The sequence below is a fragment of the Tamandua tetradactyla genome, chromosome 13 (assembly GCF_023851605.1).
Source record: "Tamandua tetradactyla isolate mTamTet1 chromosome 13, mTamTet1.pri, whole genome shotgun sequence".
Lineage (NCBI taxonomy): Eukaryota > Metazoa > Chordata > Mammalia > Pilosa > Myrmecophagidae > Tamandua > Tamandua tetradactyla.
Window position 1 is genome coordinate 78,562,682 of NC_135339.1, and position 21,861 is coordinate 78,584,542.

The 21,861-nt window shown below is 38.6% G+C and overlaps 1 protein-coding gene across 1 annotated transcript in view; it reads left to right on the plus strand.

The window, feature by feature from the left end:
• The first annotated feature begins 17,395 nt into the window (after positions 1-17,395).
• Positions 17,396-21,861, plus strand: part of LOC143654323 (pancreatic triacylglycerol lipase-like) — a 42,238-nt gene continuing 37,772 nt past the window's right edge. The window contains exon 1 of the mRNA XM_077126132.1: positions 17,396-17,480. Within this exon, the coding sequence (XP_076982247.1) occupies positions 17,424-17,480 (57 nt within the window). The 5' untranslated portion in view covers positions 17,396-17,423. The remainder of the gene's footprint in view (positions 17,481-21,861) is intronic.

Genomic DNA, 21,861 nt, shown 5'->3' on the forward strand with positions numbered 1-21,861 from the left:
CACCCCACACCCCATGCACCTGAACCCTGTCGCCAGCTCCATTCCCCGAGCTCCAGGCACCCCCACCCCACCAGCCCCCAGTGCACATACCTACAGCTCAACCCACCTCTCCTACACCGCTCCCAAGCATTACCTCCTCCTCCCTGTTCCCTGCAGGCTGTTGCCAGTGCATAAAGGCTGTGAGCACTAACCGCCATACCCAGGCTACCCCGTCCCCCTGCCTATAGTGTCACACAGCCTCACCCCGCCCTCCCTGAGCTCAGCACATCTGTTTACGGCACTCCCAGGCCCACGCGTGTGCATGGACCCCCCAATTACATCTTTCAGCTCTGGGAACTGCACATTACAGCAGTCTTAGAACCACACATGTGCACAGCCCTCCGCCTCAGTTCCCAGCTCTGAGAAAGTGCCAACCTGCGCAGTCGGGTCACATCTGCCCACAGTCCACAAAGGCATAATGCTGACCTGCTGCCACAGCTCTACGCATGCGTACAAAGAGCCCCATGCCTTAGACCAGTGCACACCAGGGTTATACACCCCCGACCGGTGCACCCGCACAGCTACATCCTCCCTGGTAGCTGGGCGCCCACGTTCACAAGCATCAGCGTAACATCCCCAACCTGCGCCCATACCTGTCCTGAAACAAATCACCATACTGAGTGCTCCACCCTGTGCCCTGCTCCCTGCTGTATGACCACCCTGCAGACACAAGGCCTTAGACTACTTTACTTTGGAAGTCAATTCCCAAAGTAAATCAATCAAGATATTTACATGCCATGAAGACAGCAAAGATCACTAAGCATAGCACAGTTCAGACAGATATAGCCCTGCCTAATGACCAAATTAGAACCCCAGAGGAGACACAGATGTTGTCTAACTAACTAATCAAAGATGTTCATACAACTCTACTTAATAAAATAAGTGGGAGAACAAATGACATAAAGGAGATCAAGAAGACAGTAGAAGAGCACAAAGAAGAATTTGAAAGAATAAATAGAAAAATAGCAGAAATCATAGACATTAAAGACTCTGTTGACCAAATAAAAAACATACTAGAGGCACACACACCAGATTTGAAGAGACAGAAGAGAGAATAAGTGATATAGAGAACAGGATAATTGACTTCGAAGATTCAAAACAGGAAATGGCAAAAAAGATGGGAAAAATTGAATGGGAACTCAGGGAAATGATAGACAAAACAAAGCGCACAAATGTAAGAATAACTGGTGCCCCAGGAGAAGAGAGGAGTAAAGGGCTAGGAAGAGTAGTTGAGGATATAATGGGGGAAAGCTCCCCAACCCTCATAAAGGACATAAATATACAAGTCAAAGAAGCCCAAAGAACTCCAAACTGAATAAATCCAAATAGGCCTTCCCCAAGGCACATACTAATCAGTCTGTCAAATGTTGAAAGGAAGCAGAAAATTCAGAAAGTGGCAAGAGTAAAGCAATCTACCACATACAAGGGAAATCAAATAAAACTGAGTTCAGACTATTCAATTAGCACCCTGGAGGCAAGAAGGCAGTGGTATGATTCATTTACGATCCTGAAAGAGAAAGACTTCCAGCCAAGAATTCTGTACTCAGCTTCAAAATTGAGGGAGAGATTAAAAGTTTTCACAGACAAAGAAGTCCTAAAAGAATTTGTCAATAAGAAACTGGTCCTATGAGAAATACTAAAAGGAGTTCTGCCAGCTGAAAAAAAAAATAAAAAGACAGGAGAGGGAGGTCTGGAGGAGGACACAGAATTGAAGAGTACCACTAAGGGTAATTTAAATAATACAAAGAGAAAGAGGGAAAAGAATAAATAGATCTAACAAATAAGATTAAAAAGATAAGATGGTGGAATCAAGAGATGCCTTTTCAGTAATAATGTTGAATGTTAACAGACTAAATCTACCAATTAAAAGATACAGATTGGCAGAATGGATTAAGAAACATAATCCAGCTATATGCTGCTTACTAGAGACTCATCTTAGACACAAGGATACAAATAGATTGAAAGTGAAAGGATGGAAAAAGATTTTCCATGTAAGTTGTAACCAAAAGAACGCTGGAGTAGCTATACTAATATCGGACAAAATAGACTTTAAATGTAAAAACATCATAAGAGCCAAAGAAGGCTGGTACAAAAAGGAACAATGTGTGAGGCATGCAACAATGTGAATGAACACGTGGGACATTTGGTGGGACAAAATAAGCCAGAAACACAGAAACAACAATGGTATGGTCACCTTTAGAAAATACTTATAAGAAAATACGGACCTAGATTGTAAGCTTTTAGAGCAAACACATTAAGTCCGGAGTGGTAATTATTATTTCTGGGTTTTGAAAGGCTGTTAATATATATAAGTTATATATATAACCTGATATTTAGAGATAAGAATGAAGCTGAACAGGTTCATGGGGTTAAAGTAATTCAGAACATAGGGCGGGTAAGGAAGACAGTGTCTATGTTTTAGAACCACACATACCCTTTGAGACCAATGGAAGAAAGGTTTATTTGATCTGGAACTGAAATTTTCAGTAGTGCATAATCTAATTCAACCTATCTGTATAGCTCATTTGAGCAATTGAAACACAGGAAGCACAGAATAAGAAAGAGATACTTTAATCCTGTATAGATTATTGTAAGGCCTGGGAACATCCTAGAGTATATTAAACAGATAATCTAAAAGTATTGGCAAAGTCCCCAGAGGGAGGGGAGGAAGACTATGGAACTATTAAACCTTACTGTCAGGGAAATCCCCTGATACTGTGTCAAACTTTAGGGATACCCAAATCAATAGGCCATGCCCTCCATCATGAGGCTTACTCTTATGAAGCTTATGTAGGTAGCAGAGAAGTTTAGACTACCTATAGGCATGCCTAAGAATTACTTCTGGAGGACATCTGTTGTTGCTTAGATGTGGCCTCAGTCTCTCTAAGCCCAACTCTGCAAGTGAAATCATTGCCCTCCCCCCTACATGGGACAAGACATCCAGGGGTGAAAGTCTCCCTGGCGATGTGGGAGATGACTTCCAGGGATGAATCTGGACCTGGCACTATGGAATCAACAATTACATCCTGACCAAAAGGGGGGAAAAGAAGTGTAATTAATAAAGTATCAGTGGCAGAGAGTTCAAATAGAGCAGAGAGGCTACTCTGGAGGTTACTCTTACACAAGCTTCATTTAGACCTTGCTACTTACCATAACCTGCCAACCCCCAACCAGGACTATTCCAGCCAATCCTAAAGAACACCTGGGGCAATATATAAGATTCCACTAGAGTTCCAGGCACTTGAGTAACTTTCCAGAAACCTACAACCTCCAGATGGGAACCTGGTTCTGATAAGTTCTGAAACTTAGCCCAGCCTCTCCAGAACATCAGATAGTTCCATCTCCCGACCCCATATTAGTGACAGACCCTTCTAATATCAAAAATTTAGAATTGCCTTAGCCCAAAGAACCCCAAAGAGACGTATGGAAAGATCAAAGGTGATGGTGGAATTATACATAGAAGATATGATTTAACAAATGAATATGAATGCTGAATCATTAAATTGATAGCTCTTTTAGTCTCTAGTATTTTAGGGCAGCTAGAAGTTACAAACCTAAAATTGTGAAATAGTAACCCATGTCAGAGTCTTAAATATGTTCTACAATTGTGGTGCTGTGCTTTGAAATTTATACCTTTTTTGTGTATATGTTATATGTTATTGTTCACACAAAAAAAGAAGGAAAATAAAGTCGATTGTGATGATAAGAAAGTATTTAAGCCCTCTAGTCTCCTATATTCTGGAGCAGCTGAAGGGAAAAATATGAAAGTATCGTATGGTAGCCCATGACAAACTCTGGGATCTATCCTGTAACCACTTTTTGAAGAGTGCTTTGAAAACTATTGCTTTTTTATTTCTTCTCTCTCTAAATATGTTATACTATACAATAAAAAAAGTAAAAAAAAAAAAAAAGTTAGAATGGGCATGATCAAAAATACCCCTACAGAGTGTGAGAAAGATCAGAGGTGATGGTAGAGTAATGCTGAGAAAGCTGGGTTTAACAAATGAGTGCTGAATCATTTTACTGATATTTCTTTTAGCTTCCAGTATCTCTGAGCAGCTAGAAATAAAAATCTAACATTGTGGAATTGTAACTCATACCAAACTGTGAAATCTGTTCTACAACTATTTGTCGTGAAGTACTTTGAAATGTATTGCTTTTAGGTATATAGTTTATTTAAACAGAAGGAGTATAACAGAGAAGATAGGACTTAACAAATAAGTATGACTGCTGAATCAATATATTGACATTTCTGTTGGTCTCCAGTGTCTTGGAGGTGCTAGAAGGCAAAACCTGAAATTGTGGAACTGTAACCCATACCAAACGGTGAAGTCTGTTCTATAACTACTTGCTAAAATGTAGGTTGAAATTTATTGCTTTTTTGTATATATTTTACAATTTAAAAAAATGTTTAAAAAAAAGAAAGTAGTTTTGTTATACACATTACCTTGAACTAAACCAGCTTATCCATTAATGAGTTAAACTCATCCGGAATGGATCAATCTTTTCCTCTAAATTTGTTTTTCACCTTTAGTATGATCTAACTACTTAAGTCAGCTCTTGGGAACTACAAAATAGGTCACAAGGTACAAATTATCCTCTGTAACTGTAATATGTCTCTCGATTGTGATTCTGATGTAATTGACATTAATCCATCTTATTGTTATGCTCTCATCAGGATACCAACAAGAACAAAACCGGTCATTATCATGTGATTGAGAACAATTTCATAAGAGAATTTATGGTGTGTAAACACTTAAGAAGTGGTTTGTCTAGGAGCATCCTCAACCCAGACAACTTTGGAGGACATCCTTACCCTTCCTGTAATGTTTGAGGTAAGTGTTTTTCATGGCTTGTCAGTGACAAAGGAATAATATCACCCGTTAAAAAGATGACATTATTTCCAGTAATTTTTATGACTCATAGTTTTCTGCTTTTAAGAAATACTTTCCATAATTGCTTATTCAGCAAAAAAAAAGTTTAGAGAAAAATTAACTTAAAAGTACATTTAATTTAACCTCCATTATCCAAATGATTGTCTTATGTGAAAGATTTACTTTTTTCTATGTTTGCACTCTCTAAACAAAGTTTTAGTCTCCATAAAATGAAAAAATATAATTGGTTTATTTATCTTGTGTTGTGTTAAATGTGATCTTCATTATGTGATATTAATTAGTTGTCAGTTATTTTCAGGATCAATTTGTAAAATATATATTTGTTAAATAAGACGGTGATATAAATCATTTCACAATTAAAGTAGCACATTATGTGTTAAGTACATGGTATTAATCAGAGGAAAAATCTATTGGCTTAGAGGGGCACAGGTATTGAGGTTAATTAGTAGAAATAAAACAGATTAAGCTAAATTCCTCAAGGCTCCAAGAAACACAAATGAAACAGGAAGAGCTCAGGAGAATAATAATTATAATAATCATAGCTAATATTTATTGAAATCTTATTATTTGCCAAACCCTATCATCCTGTCTCATTTATTTATTTCTCACAGGAACACAGTGAGGTTTGTTCTTCTATCATTCCCATTTTACAGATGAGGAACCTATGATACAGTGAGATTAGGCAACAAGTCTAAGATTACATTAGCAAATGGTGGGGTTAGGATTCTGTGCTGCTTTGAAAATATTATGTACCCCAGAAAACATGTGTTCTAACCCTGATTCAATCTTGTTAGGGCAGCCGTTTCTTTTAATCTTGATTCAATACTGTAGGTTGGAATTCTTTGATTAGATTATCTCCATAGAGATGTGACACTCCCAGTTCTGTGTGTGAGACCTTTGACTGGATGCAGATGTGACTCCACCCATTCCACGTGGGTCATCAGTCAGTTTACTGGAATCATTTAAAAGAAGAAACATTTTGGAGAGAGCTAGCAGAAACGACAGAGCTGACAGAATGACACAGAGAGAGAGAGAGAGAGCTGAGAGAGAGAGCGCGTGAGAGAGCTGCCACAGATGCCGGCACTTGGAGAACAGAGACATGGATGTTTGGAGAACTTGGAGCCCAGCAGACGTTGCCATGAGATGTTAAGCAAGCCAGAACCTGGAGATAGCCAAGGGAAGCTAAGAGATGAAAGCCAATCCCCGAGAAACAAAGTAAGGAACCTTCACAGGAACAGAGACTGAAAGCAACAGAACCTATGAGCAAGGGACCAGCAGATACCAAGCACGTGACTACCCAGCTGACTGAGGTATTCCCAACCCATTGGCCTTCCTTGAATTCCTTTCCCTGGATGCCTTAGCTGGGACATCTTCATAGGCTTAGAACTGTAAAGTTGTAGCTTATTAAATTCCCTTTTTAAAAAGCCCCTCCAGTTCTGGTACATCACATCCCGGTAGCTTGCAAACCAACACAAATTCACATCCAAGAAGTGTGACTTCAGGACCCACATATTTTTCATCACCAAACCCTAGAAGAGAAGGTTTTGCATTCTGTAGACCAGAGCCCTGCCAAATGCAGCCCTCTACCTTAGGCCTACAAACTGAGAATGCATTCTACGTTTTTAATTGCTAACATCTATATTTTCTTTTTTTTTTTTGCCATCTTTTATTTTATGGGGAGGAGGGGTATTGAAGACCACGGTTGAGCTCCCCAGTCCAGCCTGCTCGAGAAGAGAAGCCCACAAAGGGAGGAATGAGGTACGCTGGGGGTAGGGATGGAGGAAGTGGAGGGGGAGCGTGGGAAGGGTGCCGGCCAGGAGGGGCTTCCCCACCCCTGCGCAAGGGCTTCTCTAGCCTTCTTCCTTCCGGTGACATAAAATTCTGCACCTTCAGATTTGGGATCTGACAGATTGTATTCCCCACCACCGGTCCTAAAGGGAGCCAAGGCCGATTAGTACCCCTATCCACCCAACACCTGTATTTTCTAATCCTTTGTGTGTAGTTGTTTACTCACCTGCGTTAAATTTGCATTTTATGTCATTCCTGTTCTGTGGGGTTATATTATCATTTTCACACATGAAGGATTAATAATTTAAAAGCGGTTCATTGAAATAAAAAAGCAGTGATGAAAATAGTAACACAAGTAGCCTAGGTCAGGATAAGCTCATATGCCTAAAGAATAGATAAGACCACACCGGGAATCTTTAGGTCCAGGGCGTGCAGCGATGAACAACTAAAACTTCGATTTTACTAGATCAGCATTCGTTTGTCCTGTGCAACATACCCTGAGTCTGCAATGGTTTTAGTCATGAATATTGGCCCAAACTGGTATTTATTATGTTGCTGTTCTCATAATATTTTTGAATAGTACACCATTTCTGCTCCTATAAATAAATTAATGTATTTTCCTAGAACTAGTAAAAATGAATGCTTTTAGGATATCAGTTAATTTTGCCACTAAAGGTAGAAATCACTTCAAGACTACAGAGACATTAATCAAAATTGCATTTCTTGTAGTGAAAGTTGCAAATCATACTATCACAATGGAGTTAATAAAACCAACCACAATGATAATGATACACATTATTTTGGGGGAGATAAAAACAAATGAGCTATCAGCCAAATTCCCTTATCAAATGACATTGCTGGATGTTACACAGTATGATTGGCCTAATGTTTGAAGTTCTTATCCTGAGGTGCTAGAGAGACGTTGTATGTTGCAGTTGGATGATCCTGCTCATGTTCAGATAGGAATTGGTTCCTGGCACATGTAGTACAAGGAAGAGTGATTTTACACATTTGTTGTCTAGTTTATCACTGGACTTCCACAGTTGCTGATTATTCTGTGAGCAGTAAAAGACTGAAAAACACGTGCTGGATCAGTAGGAACAGAAGCAGCTTTGTTTGCTGAGGGACAGGTATGCTTGTCAAACTATAAAAGGCAGCACTTTGACTCACAGACCAACTGGAGGTCAACTAAATACTTCATGTCCCTGAGTGAGTGTTGGAGGGACACACTGAACATCTTAACTACAATGGAAAGCCCTCTAAATTAGTCTCCACATATCAGAGTGCCATATTCACTCATGTTCTAAATTCTCATGGTTAGCTTTCATTCTATACTACGAGCCTTTTGATCATCTCAGCTCTTTGAAATACTCTCTTCTCTCAATCCCTATAACCCCACTCTCTCTTGTTTTCCTCCATCCTTACTGACTACTCCCTCTTATTATCTTTAGTGGTTTTTCCTTATTTCCTTAAGCTTTTGATGTTAGAAAGCCTCAGGGCATAGTGTTTGACTATTTCTCTCTAAGTAACTTCATCTAGACTATTGGCTATGTAAGCCCAATGAATCCCAAATTTGTATTTCCTGTCTGGACTACTCCCCTGGACTCCAAAATAATCACCTACTCCATCTAATAGGCATTTTATATTCAATATATTCAAACTGAACTCCACCCAAACTGATCTCCACCCAAAAACCTATCCCTCTCACATGCAGTCTTCCCATCTTAGTTCATGGAATGCCAGCCTTCCAGCTGCTCAAACCAAACGAGTCATCCTTAACTTACCTCCATTTCCCTTATTCCCATCCAAATCCTCTCAGTTTATCTTCAAAATATATCTAAAATCTGGACAAATCTCACCATTTTGACTGCTAATACCCCAGACCAAATCACTACCATCTCTCACTTGGGAATATTGCAATAGTTTCTTGATTTATCCTAGCATATGCTCATCCCCTTTTGTTCTATTCTCAACACAGCTGCTGTAGTGATCTTTCAAAATCACCCCTCTGCTCAAAGCTCTCTGAAGGCAAAGTCATCTCAGAGTAAAATCTGGAGTCATTACAATGATCTATGAGGCCTACCTAAGGCCTTTGCACTGCAGACTTCATCTCTATCCTCTTTCTCGCTTACTTTGTTCCATCCTGGCTGTTTGGGCAACAGTTCAGGCATACTCCCACCCCAGGGCCTTTGCACTTACTGTTCCTTTTGCCTGGAGTGGTTTTTCCCCAAATAGGTCTTACTTCCTCACTTTTTTCAAATTTGCTCCAATGTCATGCTGTCACTGAGGCCTTTTGTTTCCACCTTATATACTATGATTATGCTCCAGTCTGACACTCTCTTTCTTCCTTATTTATTTTCTCCATAACATTTATCACCTTGTTTATTTAAATTGTTTATTTTTATATAACTTCACATTACAGAAAAGTTGTAAGATAGTACAAAAAATTCCTGGATACTCTTCATTCCGATTCCCCAAATGTAGCATTTTACCTCATTTGCTTTATCCTTCTCTCTCATCTATCTATCTATCTATCTATCTATCTATCTATCTATCTATCTATCTATCTATCTATCTGTCTGTCTGTCTGTCTGTCTGTCTATGTACCTGTATCACCTCTCTATCCATACCTACATACATACATAGATATGTACATTATATAATTTCCAAATATATAGTTAACATTAGGAAATTAGCACTGATGCAATAATTTTATTTAATCTACAAAACTCATTCAGATTTCTTTAGTTGTCTCAGTGACATTACATTATAGTAAAAGAAGATCCAGGATAAAGCAATACGCTCAGTTCTGTGAATGAGTTACATTCATAGAACAAGAAGGAATACTTTCCAAGGACAAATGCATTCAGAGAAGGTATTAATTCAGCTTTGTGGCATGCTTAGATATGCTCACTGACATAGCATCTGATGGAGCTCTGAAAATTGTCTTCAAAGAGAAATCTCTGCATACAGATGTTTGGTGAGTCCCGTGGTGTAAGACTATAACCTGGGACATGCGGCTAGCCTCTGAAGAGGAAAAAAGACAACAGAAGACACAAGGGGTGGGGATCTGAGACCAGCATGTCTCCTGATGGGCTAGGAGACTTCGTGGGATTTTGAGAACAGGAATTCAGGATGGTCAGTTACAGATCAACCTGAACTAAAGGAGGGTGATCGGATGGAGTGCTTCCTTCCATCTCATACAACAGGATTCCCTGACTTATCATCCAGTCAGGCCAATGCAGGCCGGAACCTCTGACACTGTGGACTCCCCTACTGGAGCTGGAGGCAAAAATGCCCCCTGAAAAGCCAGCATGTTGGTATTTAGAGCATGAGGTCACTCATGTTGCAAGTTGCAAGTTACTCAACAGGCAACTTGATTTATTTCCACATCCCTCCTCACCTCTCCAGGATCGATCATAATCCCACTATGAACTCTCTACTCCAACTAAGGCTAGATTAAGACAGAGACTAAATTCCAAAAGTTAACTTTGCCCCTGCCTCAGCCTACTTCCCCTCTCCCAGTACAAATTCAAAATAAAAACTACCTAAATTATTAAATAAATATGAATAAAATCAGCAAGGTTGTGATGATTTTACCATGATAAACACTTCAGTCTTTAAGTATCAAATGCTTTAAAAACAGACGTTAGATGGCCCAAATTGAAGCTGTTTTCCCAAGCACATTCCTTTGCCTGCCTGTTGAGTTATTCAGCACTGACTCCAACCATATTGAGCTGTATGCATTTCCATGCTATCTCTTATCTCAGATTTTCCACCTGGAATATCATCCAACATCTGGCTACCTTTTACTATACATAGCAATTGCTTTTTTTGTTTTGTGCTTCTTTCACTTGATTTAAGGTTTTTGAGATTTATCAAGGTTGTTGCATGTATGAGTAGTTCCTTCATTTGGTAACTGGGTAGGATTATATGGATATGGCATGATTTGTTTATCCACTTACCAGTTAATGGACATCTTGGTTGTTTGTACTTTGGGGCTATTATGAATAAAGTTTCTACTTTCATAGAAGTCTTTTTGTGGATTTATGTTTCTATCTCTTGGGTAGAAACCTAGGAGCGGAATTGATGGTTCATACAGTAAGTGATGTTTCTTTCTAGGATACTGCCAAACTGCTTTCTGAGGTGGTTGTACCATTTGATTCTTCCCACTGGCAGTTTCTGAAAGTTCCAGTTGTACCACCATCCTTGGTATTGTCAGAATTTTGGTCACTATACCTATTTTATTTTGCGTTTCTCCGATGACTAAATTTGGTGAGCAACTTTTGGTATTCTTATGAGCCATTTGTATATTTTCTTTGTGAAGTGATTGGTTAAATCTTTTGCCTATATTTTATTAGGTTGTTTGGCTTATTACCAAGTTTAAGAGTACTTTATATCTGGGTACCAGTCCCTAGTTAGAATCCATACGGCAAATATTTTCTCCCAGGCTATGGCTTGCTTTTTCATTTTCTTAACAATATCTTTTGAAAAGTAGAGTTTGTAATTTTTATGACGCCCCATTTATCTATTTTTTTTCTGGTTAGTACTGTTTTTATGTATGGTTAAGAAATCTCCACCTACCCCAAGTTAGCAAAGATTTTCCCCCATGTTTTCTCATGGGTATAACTTTCACACTTTCTGCACTCTAGACAGGTTGCAGTTATTGCTGTCTTATGTATGTGATGTCTTTTCACCTTATTATTTTTAGGGTTTTTTTTTTTGGTTGCCATTGGGGTTCAGCAATTTTATAATGATGAGCCTTTGTGTGCTTTTCTTGAATTCATCATGCTTGGGGATCCTTGAGCTTCTTGGATCTGAGGGTTCATTAAAAAAATTCAATACTGTAAAACCCTTGTGAGAGTTATTCTCTTTTCTTGCTGGGACCACCATAAAATCCTAAAGCAAAAGCTGCTGCTGAACCCGCCTTTAGGAGAGCAAAAGTGGAGCCGAGGTATTTAATTCTGTCCAGCAGCTTTTCATAGAGAAAGAAGAAAGTCAAAGCAGAGCATGAGTCATAGCCACCTTAAAGAGAAAAAAAATAACGAAACATTTTGAGTTCCTGGGGTTTGTCACATAGAAGAAAATGGTTGTGAGCCAGGAGACTTAGTAACAGGCAGGTTGGCGGTGGCCAACATGTCGTTGAGAGGCGGGCTGTGTTTTTCGATCTTTCCCCATCATGATCTTCACCCGTCGGGCTATCCCAGAAAGCTCCTTCATTCGGACGTCTCCAGTGGGCACCTGGCAAGGGTAGGGGTCTCTACCACTTCACCCTAGCTCTCTCCATCTCCTGCCCTCGGGCGCTAGCTGGGCGGGCAGCCAGTGTAAAAATCTTCCAAGTTCCCAAATTGTCAGACACCGAGAAGAGGAATTTTGAAATATTGGGACATGTCTGAAGCCAGAAGTCATGTTCAGTTCACACAGTCACCACAACCAAATTGCTACCAAGTGCTAGGGAAGCACTCATGAATAGTGTCCTTCCCTTTGTGGGTTTGCTTATTCACGAGCTTCACCAAGCGGATATGTGTCTTTATTCCTTCATGACCTAACTCCTGCTTAGGACTTGCTCCTGCAATTTCCTAAATGCCCTCTCATTTTTCCCCCTCCTGTCCCCCTGGCCAACCCTTACATGTTCTTTAAGACTCCACCCTGACAACCAAGCTACCTGCCCATCCTACCATCTTTCTTCAGCACTCTGTGCTTAATTCATCAACTTACAAAGTTGCTTGTTTTTCTGCCTTTATAGTAGGCTTTTGGACACGAAGGACAAAGGCTGGATCTCCTTCACTATGTCAGGGTTCCTAGCACAGCATCTGCAACGTGGTAAGTGTCCAAGAGCATTTGCTGTCACGAATGAGTAAATGAAGTTCGTTCTTGGGACCAGCTGTGTTGTGGTACATGTGTGTGCATGTGGAAGCTTGCTCATTGCTACAATGATGGTAGACATTGCACTCCCTGCAGCTCAGATCCCTCTGTTACCCCTGCTGAAAGGGATCAAACAAAACTCTCATGGCATTTTCAGTCAAAAGAACGATCAATTGGCCCCCATCACCCTGAGCAGGATAAACTGGAGAGTGAAGCTAGTCTCACAAAACCAGAGTTTCGCTTGCAGGATTCTCCCTCCCCATCTCTTCTCTCTGCTTCTGGATAAAGTAAATGGACTTTCTCCAAACCCTGGGAGAAATGGCTTCCAGAACACTGAGCTTGTATCTTCCCAACTTTGCTAGGAAAAAGTCCTCTTTCCCTATGTATGTATATCTTTTTTTTCTCTGTTATCATTTTATTTCTTTTTCTGTTGTCTTTTTATTTCTTTTTATGTCTTTTTCTAAATCAATGCAAATGTTCTAAGAAATGATGAATATGCAACTATGTGATGATATTAAGAATTACTGATTGTATGTGTAGAATGGAATATCTTAATGTTTTGTTTGTTGTTAATTTTTTTTAATTAATAAAAAAAAATTATCCTGCTGTGAAAAAAAAAAAAAAAGAAAAGAAAAAGTCCTCTTGTTCTGGTCTAATTTTTATCCTGGACTCTCTTGTGTTGTGGGTCACTTGCTCCCTTCCCCAGCCTCCACATTTATATTTATTGTGCTGAGCACTTGGTAAGCCTTTCAGTATGAAAATGCATGCCCTTCTAATCTTGTGAAATTAATACAGTTTGTCTTTTTTTTTTTTTTTGATAATCCCCTCCCCTCTTGTTTCCTCATTCTGGTACAGTTATTGATCATTCCTTTCATTTGCTTTCTTTTTTGTTCTTATTTCTAATTCCAGTATCCTTCCCTCTCCCTTACTTTTGGGCAGATTTTGGCAATTCTATCTTTCATCCCTTTTATTTATTTATTTATTTATTTATTTATTTATTTGCTTGTGCCATCTTGTTTTTAATATCCAGGAGGCTCTTTCTTGTTCTTCGAGTGATACTTTTTTCTAGAAACCTCACTTCAATATGCAATTTCATTTCTTATCTTCTCTGAAGATGTTAGCTAATAGTGAATGGTTTATTTATTTATTTTGTTGGCATTCTCTCTGTCCCCTACATTGTCTGTTTCTTCCAAGTTGCTTTTTTGGGCTCTTTCATCTCAGAGGTTTTCCTTGGATGTCTGGCCATCCCTGGTTATCTGTGCATATTTAGGAGAAAGCACCAAAATCTTGTTTGTAAGTTCAGAGTTCAGGAGGAGTTCAAGATAGGGTGACTGAAGGGGAGACATAGGGGATCCCCAAATGCCAGTACCTGTAGATCTTTTGTCCTGGCTAATCAGTTTCCCAATGGAGGGATCCTCAAATCTCCTACACAGAGGATATATATCTGGCACTCCGAGATGGGGGGGGGGGGGGTTGGAAACCAAGGCTTTCATCTTTCTGTAGGAATATGAAAGATTCCTCATATTTTGGTTCGATGCCTCACTCACTGCACTCTGAGCTGTGCCCAGCATCTCCAGCCAGCCCAGGAAATAAGCCTCGGGTCTTATGTTGGGGATGGGGGATGTTGCCTGGCCACATTGAGTTAAAGAAGGAACCTGAGGAATTACCTCCCCCTTTAAAAGTTTTCAACCAATTCCCTGATGATCAGATTCTACTCTGCAGTCCCACTCAGCTTACCTGCTTTCAGGTAGGAGATGGCTCACATTTCTGTACCGTTCTCGAGTCCTGCAGTGCACATCAGCTTGTGCCTATCATCCCTGGGAGGCTCTTAACTTTCAACACTGTCTGTTCTGTCTGTTACTATTTCTCCGCTCCCTGCCCAGTTTCCAAAATTTTATTAGGGTCACTTGCTGTTATCACCTCTTCTGCTCATTGTAGTTTTCCTTGGGGTTTTATGCTTGCTTTTTTCTTCTTCTTGATTTTGTTTTGTTTTTACTCCTTTACTGCAGTTTAGTGAGACTTTGGGAAGGAGCAGAGATAAACATATCTATTAGTTGCTGGGTTTGGTCAGAATTTTCAGGGTCATCTTAATACACAAAAGAAAATCCCTGGACTGCTAAAGGGCATGGGGTTTCTTTTGGGGGTGATGAAATGTTCTAAAATGGATTGTGGTTATGGTGGCACAAACTCTGTGAACACACTAAAAGCCATTGTATTGTACATTTTAAATGGGTGAATTGTATAGTATATAAATTATATATGAGTAAAGCTGTTATATTAAAAAAAATTTTAATGGAAAATAAAAATTCAATAGTGGACATTTTCAGCATTATTTCTTAAAATATTTTGTTTAATATCACCAACCCCTTGCCCAGGACTCCAATTACGTGTATATTAAACTGCTTATTGTGGTCCCACAGGTCACCAGGGCTCTGCTCAGATTTTCAGTCTTTTTTCTCTATACTTCAGTTTGGATAGTTTCTATCACTATGTCTTCAGTTTACTAACCTGTGAATAATCTGCTTTTAAGTCAATGCTTAATAGTTTCCATTTCTCTCATTATGTTCATGTTTTCCTTTAAATCTTGAACATATTTATAAAAACTGTTTCAGTGTCTTTCTTTGTTAATTTTATTATCTCTATCATTTCTGGATTTGTTTCTATTGACTGATAAGTTGCTCCTTTTGTGAGAAGCCTGCTTCTTACTATGCCCAATAATTTGTATTTCAATGCTGGGCAATAAGACTACATTACTGAGTACATTATAGTTTTCTTTTAAAGAGAATTGTAGCTGTTTAAATTTTATCTGTCAGGGGCAGGCAGTTAACTTACTTACAGATCAGCTTAATATTGTTGAGATTTGTTTTTATGCTTTGTAAAGGCAGATTGAGATAAGCATTTATGATAGGTCTATTTTATCCCTCCTTCTAAGGCATGGGATTTTTGGATGTCTACTGAGTGCCCTGTTTGTTCAATGAAATGTCTTACTGTGTTAGTTTGGACTTTAATGCCTCCCAAACAAGTGTGAGCTCAAGGAATTGTTTTGTCTTTGCTAGTTGTTCTTTGACTAGCTTCATGCAGTCTTACTCTCTGCATGCATAGTTTAATATTCTGTCAGTGATCACGTAGATCACTTTGCCAAGTTCTGGTGGTCTTAATCTTTGTAGCTTCCTCCTCTCCAGTATTCTGCTCTGTAAATTTCAACTACTTCATACTCCCTGAACTCTGATCTGTCTCCTCTGCTCAGTGGGTCAGCCGTGGTCTGCTTGAATTCTCTCTCTCTGTTCTGGGGTCCAGGAAATGGTTCTGAGCATATGGATGGAGTGATTGTAGGGCTGAACTTACGTTTCCTTTTTCTTATTTGTCACAGTCTTGTACTTCTGGTTGTCCAGTCTCTGGAAAGGATTATTTCACATATTTTATCTAGCCATTTAATTATTTATAATAAAAGAAAAGTCCCAGGTGCTTAGTCATGACTAGAAATAGAAGTCCCTCAGAATTTAAAAAATTTAAATTAAAATGTGAATAACTTTTGAAATAGATTTTTCTATTTGCCTTACAAGGTTGGTTGTGAAATGTACATGGTGTGAGAGCCTGTGTCTTGATCTGCTCCTTTGTGAGAGGTCTCAGAAGATTTCTAATTATTCAATTCCAAAATATCTCGTGTGGAACCAAAAGAGCAAAAAAAAAAAAATGCTGATACAAATTATTGATTTAATCCTATTTTTTCTTTCATTACTTTTTAAAAATTGATCTCTTATATTCTTCATTTTGTCTCTCCTCACAGTTCCCTATACCCAAGCTGTGATCCCTGGGTCTGTTGAATTTTGTGTCTCTACCTATTTGACCTTTCTTCCTTCTAAATGGCATCCTGAGACTCATGTTTTTTTCTCATTATTAAGTAACCAATGTTTGGCTCTTTCTCCAAACCCCTTGAGAGTTTATATTTTAAGGGAGTTCAGGATGGCTGGAAAATGAGCAAAGTGTGGATATGAGAAATGGGTGAGGTCAGAAGCCTAGGAGGAGCCAACCAGCTCTGAAAAGTCTTATCTGTGATGTTAAGAAGAGTGAGCTTGACATAGCATTGTGCTGGCTAATAAGATAGCCACATATGCCATTGATCACTTGAAATGTGACTTGAACCATATATTGAAATGACAATATTTTGGATATATTGGATTAAATACAATATATTATTAAAATTAATTCCACCTCTTCTTTGCACTTTTTAAAAATGTAGCTTCCACAAAAAATTTTAAATTATTTTTGTTGCCAGTGCTATATTTCTATTGGGCTCTGCTAACCTGGAAAACACTTAGCAGGGGGAATAAGGCTAAGGCTTCAGGAATGACAATTGGATGGCCAGTGTGCATTTTAGAACTGACTTCTGGCATTGTGTGGAAGACAGACAAGAAAAGGGACAGTTTGTGGTCAAGGAGAGCAGTTAGAAGGCTACTGTGAGAGCCTAGGAGTGAAATAATTGTCATCATCAAGGTTACAAAACTTGTAATTCTATTTGGTTAATTTTCCATTTGCTGCCTTTGTAGTAGTAAAGTAAAATGCAAATAAAACAACCAAAAATATGTGTGTGAATTTGTTTTACAAAGAAGATACCCATCCTTAGACACGTGTATATACACATACTCAAGCCTCCAGGTGTACCTATTCTTGGCCAATTTTTACATAAACTCTAGAGCTAACAAAGACCAGAAGAACATTAGCTTGTGCAGATTGACACAAAGAAGTCATCTGAGGCCAGTGTAAATAAAGAACTTGCCCTCACCAACTATGTGAACTTGGGTGAGTTACTCAGACCCTTTGAGTCTTACTTTCTTTATGAGGAAAAACAGCTACCTTTCACAGGTTCAATGGGGAATCAAATGCAAAGTGAAAGTAAGTACATAAAACTAAATAATTAACACTATAAAATTTTAGGTATACTTGCTATTCTAATTGTGTTGGTTTGCAAACACTGCTGGACTGCAATATACCAGCACTGGAGCAGCTTTTAAAAAGGGGAATTTAATTAGTTGTAACTTTACGGTTTCTAAGCCTATAAAATTGTCCAAACTAAGGCATCTAGGAAAAGATACCTTAATTCACTGTCACTGAGTCAGGAATGCCTCTGTCAGCTGGGTACTCATGTGGCTGGCTTCTGCTGGTCCTTCAATGCCTTCAGCTCTGTTCCTGTGAGGTTCCTCATTCGGTTTTCTGGGGCTGCCTTTAATCTCTTGGCTGCCCTTGGCTCTCTCCAGATTCCGGCTTGCTTAACATCTCATGGTGATATCTGCTGCGCTCCAGACACCAGGGCATCTGTGTCAGCTCTGGACTCTGTCAGCTATGAGGTTTCTGTTGGATTCCAGTAAAGCAATCAAGACCCACCTGGAATGGGCAGAGTCACATCACCATTTAATCAAAGGTCTCTGTGGAGATAATCTAATCAAAGTTTCCAACATACTTTATTGAATCAGGATTTAAAGAAACAGCCGCCCCCAAAGGATTGGATCAGGATTAAAACATGGCTTTTCTGGGTAACATAATATATTCAAACTGACACACTAATCCACAAAGTTAGCCATTTCCATGCATAAAGGAAGAGGGTTGGCTTGGCTATAGTTTTACCACAAAGGTAAGGGTGGGCTAGATGACTCACACTTTGTAGGGTGGTTGCTTTGGAAGGAGTGAAGCATGGTGTTTTTTTACTTAGGGAATTTTGGCATCAACCCCTCCCATTGATGGCCCTGGCAGTAGGTTGAACTGGATAAAAGGGATGATAGACCAGGTAAAGGTTAAGTAAATAAGACCTCACTCAACTAACATGTTGGTTATCTGACCGCACAGTTGTTCCAGTGCCTTTCTTTTCCTTACCTGAAGTTTGGCATAAAAGGCCAGAATCACAGCCTAAACATACCTTTCAGAGTCAATATTTTAACTCCTTTGCAAACATGACTATTTGGAATTAAGAACTGCCACGTTTGCTGTTTTTATTCATGGAAGGTTTCCGATTCAATGTTATGTAATGCTCTAGTGAGGCAGACAGATGTAGAATCATTTTAGACAAGGGCCTACCTCAGTTTTCTAAATAGAGAAATTGTGGGTTTAAAAAAAATTCATGCATAAAATACAGAGTTTCCATATACCATCCTATTATTAACACCTTGCATTAGTGTGGTGCAATTGTTACAGCTGATGGAAGCACATTTTCATAATTTTAATTTAGTAACAATAGTCCCTGGTTTAATTTAGTTTTCACTGTATGGTGCCATTTCATGGAATTTAAAAAATATTTTATTCTTGTAACACAAATGCAACATAAATTTCCCATTTTAGTCACATTCAAATATATAATTGACTACTGCTAATTATGTTAACAATGCTGTACTACCATCACCACTATCCATTACCAAAAATTTTCTATCATCCAAAATAGAAACTCTGTGTATTTACAGCTGTAACTCCTATTCCCTGCCCCCTCTACCCCCTGGTAACCTTTATAACCTTTATAATAGATTCTGACTCTAAGAGTTTTTCTTCTCATTATTACATATCAGTGAGCTCATACAATATTTGTCCTTTTGTGCCTGTCTTATTACACTCCACATGATGTCTTTTTAAAAAAATAAAGTTATTGAGAAATCTTCACATGCATACATACAAACATATTATATAACCAGTGGTCACAATATGATTGCATAATTTTTTATTCATCACCATGATCATTTTGAGAACTTTTACATAATTTCAGAAAAAGAAAAAAAAAATTAATACATCCCATACTCCTTACCTACCATTTCCTCTCATTGATCACCAGTATTTCAATATACCCTGTTTTTACCCTTTATCTCACCATTATTTACTTACTTTTTTATCCTTATTTTTTTTTACTCATTTGTCCATACCCTGTATAAAAGAAGTATCAAGCACAAGGTTTTCACAATCACACAGTCACATTGTAAAAGCTGTATATTTATATAGTTGTCTTCCAGAATCAAGGCTACTGCAACACAGTTCAAAAGTTTCAGGTACTCCCTCTAACCACTGTAATACACCATAAACTAAAAAGGGATATCTATATAATGCATAAGAATAACCTCCAAGATAACCTCTCAGTTCTGTTTGAAATTTCTCAGCCACTGAAACCTTATTTTGTCTCATTTCTCTCTTCCCCATTTTGGTCAAGAAGGCTTTCTCGATCCCATGATGCTGGGTCCTGGCTAATCCTTGGGAGTCATGTCCCACATAGAGGGTAAGGTAGTAAGTTCACCTGTCGAGTAGGCTCAGAGAGAGGGCCTACATCTTAGCAGCAAAAGAGGTTCTCTGGGGGGTGACACTTAAGCATAATTATCAGTAGGCTTAGCTTCTTCTTTGCAGGAATAAGTCTCACAGGGACAAGACCCAGATTGAGGGCTTGCCCTATTGAATTGGTTGTCGCCACTGCTTGCAAAAATATCAGGAATTCTCCAAATAAGGAAGTTTAGTATTTCCCACTTCCTCCCAAGTCCCCCAAGAGGACTTTGGAAATACCTTTTTATTCTCTGCTCAGATTACTCTGGGATATATTGGAGCATCACACTAACCTGTACAAACTAACAAGATCTCACACCTTGTTTAAGATTCCATGTAATTACGGTGGTCAAGTAAACTGACCATACAAGTTAAATTAGATAATGTACTGCCAAAAATATAAATTTTGCACTAAATATCTCTCCCTTTGGTCTTGCACAGAGGTTGATGTTTGAAAGTATGGACCATATCATCCTTTATCCAGTATTCTGATTTACCCTAGTCCTATCCAAATCAGCTTCATTTTTCTATATAGCTTTTTTGTACCAGTACCATGCTGTTTTAAGTATCGTGACATTTTAATTAGCTTTAAGACTGGGACATATAAGATCTCTGCTTCATTTTTTTCAAGATGTCTTCAGCTAATTGAGACCTCTTACCTTACATATAAATTTGGGGGTTGGTTTTTCCATTTCTGCAAAGCAGGTTATTGGAATTTTGATCGGGATTGCATTGAATCTGTAAATTGAGTTGGGTGGAATTGACATTGTTACAATATTTGGTCTTCTAAGCCATGAACATATAATGTCCTCTGTGTCAAATGGCAAATCTTCTTTGATTTTTTTAGTACTATTTTATAGATTTTGTGTTCAAGTCCTTTATAACCGTAGTTACATTTATTCCTAGATATTTCTTTTAGTTGCTACTTTAAATGGAACTTTTTCCTGACTTCTTCTTCTCATTGTTGTTTGCTAGTGTATAGAGACACTACTGACCTTGAGGTGTTGCTCTTGTAGCCCATTAACTTACTGAATTCATTTATTAACTTAGGAGCTTTGTTGAGGATTTTTCTTCTAGGTTTCTCTGTATGTAGGACTATGTCATTGGCAAACAGGGAAAGCTTACTTCTTTGCCAATTTGTATGCTTTTTATTTGTTTTTCTTGCTTATTTATTCTGGCTAGAATGTCAAGTAAAATGTTGAGTAACAACAGCAATGGCCATCCTTATCGTGTTCCTGATGGTAGAGGGAATGCTTTCTGTCTTTCACCATTCAAAATAATGTCAGCTGTGGGTTTTCCATATATGCCCTTTTTCATGTTGAAGATATGATTCATTTCCTGCCTCATTTTTTAAGTGTTTTTATCAACCAGGGGTCTCTGGATTTTGTCAAATCCCTTTTCTATGGTAATTTATAGGATTATGTGGATTTTCCCCTTCATTCTTGTCATGGTTGAGTTCATGTGTCAACTTGGGCAGCTTCTGGTGCCCAGATGTTTAGACAAGCAAGACTTACATGATTGTTACTGTGAGTACATTCTGTGGTTTTTAATCATCAATAAGTTGATTGAATCTATGGTGGATTACATTTACAATCCACTGGAATGGCTTCGACAGTGAGAGATATAATCAGTTGAAGGATTTATAAGGAAAAGAGATGACTTCAGCAGCAGTCCTGGAGGGAATTTTCATCCCTAGTTTATCCAGACAATCCCTCCTGGGTAATTTACCAGGGTATTTGTTGTGTTTGCCCACTTCTAGCCTACTCTATAGGATTGGATTTGTACATCTGCACAGTTGCATGCAACACTTCTGCAAAATCTTACAATACTTACAGATATTTTCTATTGGTTCTATTCCCTTCATAACCATGACTAACACACTATGCTCAGCACACAGTTTAGTATTTTGTCAGTGTCTCATATAGACAAACATTCCAATTTATGGTGGTTTTTTCTTTGTAGCTTCCTCCTCCCCAGTACTCTGCTCTGT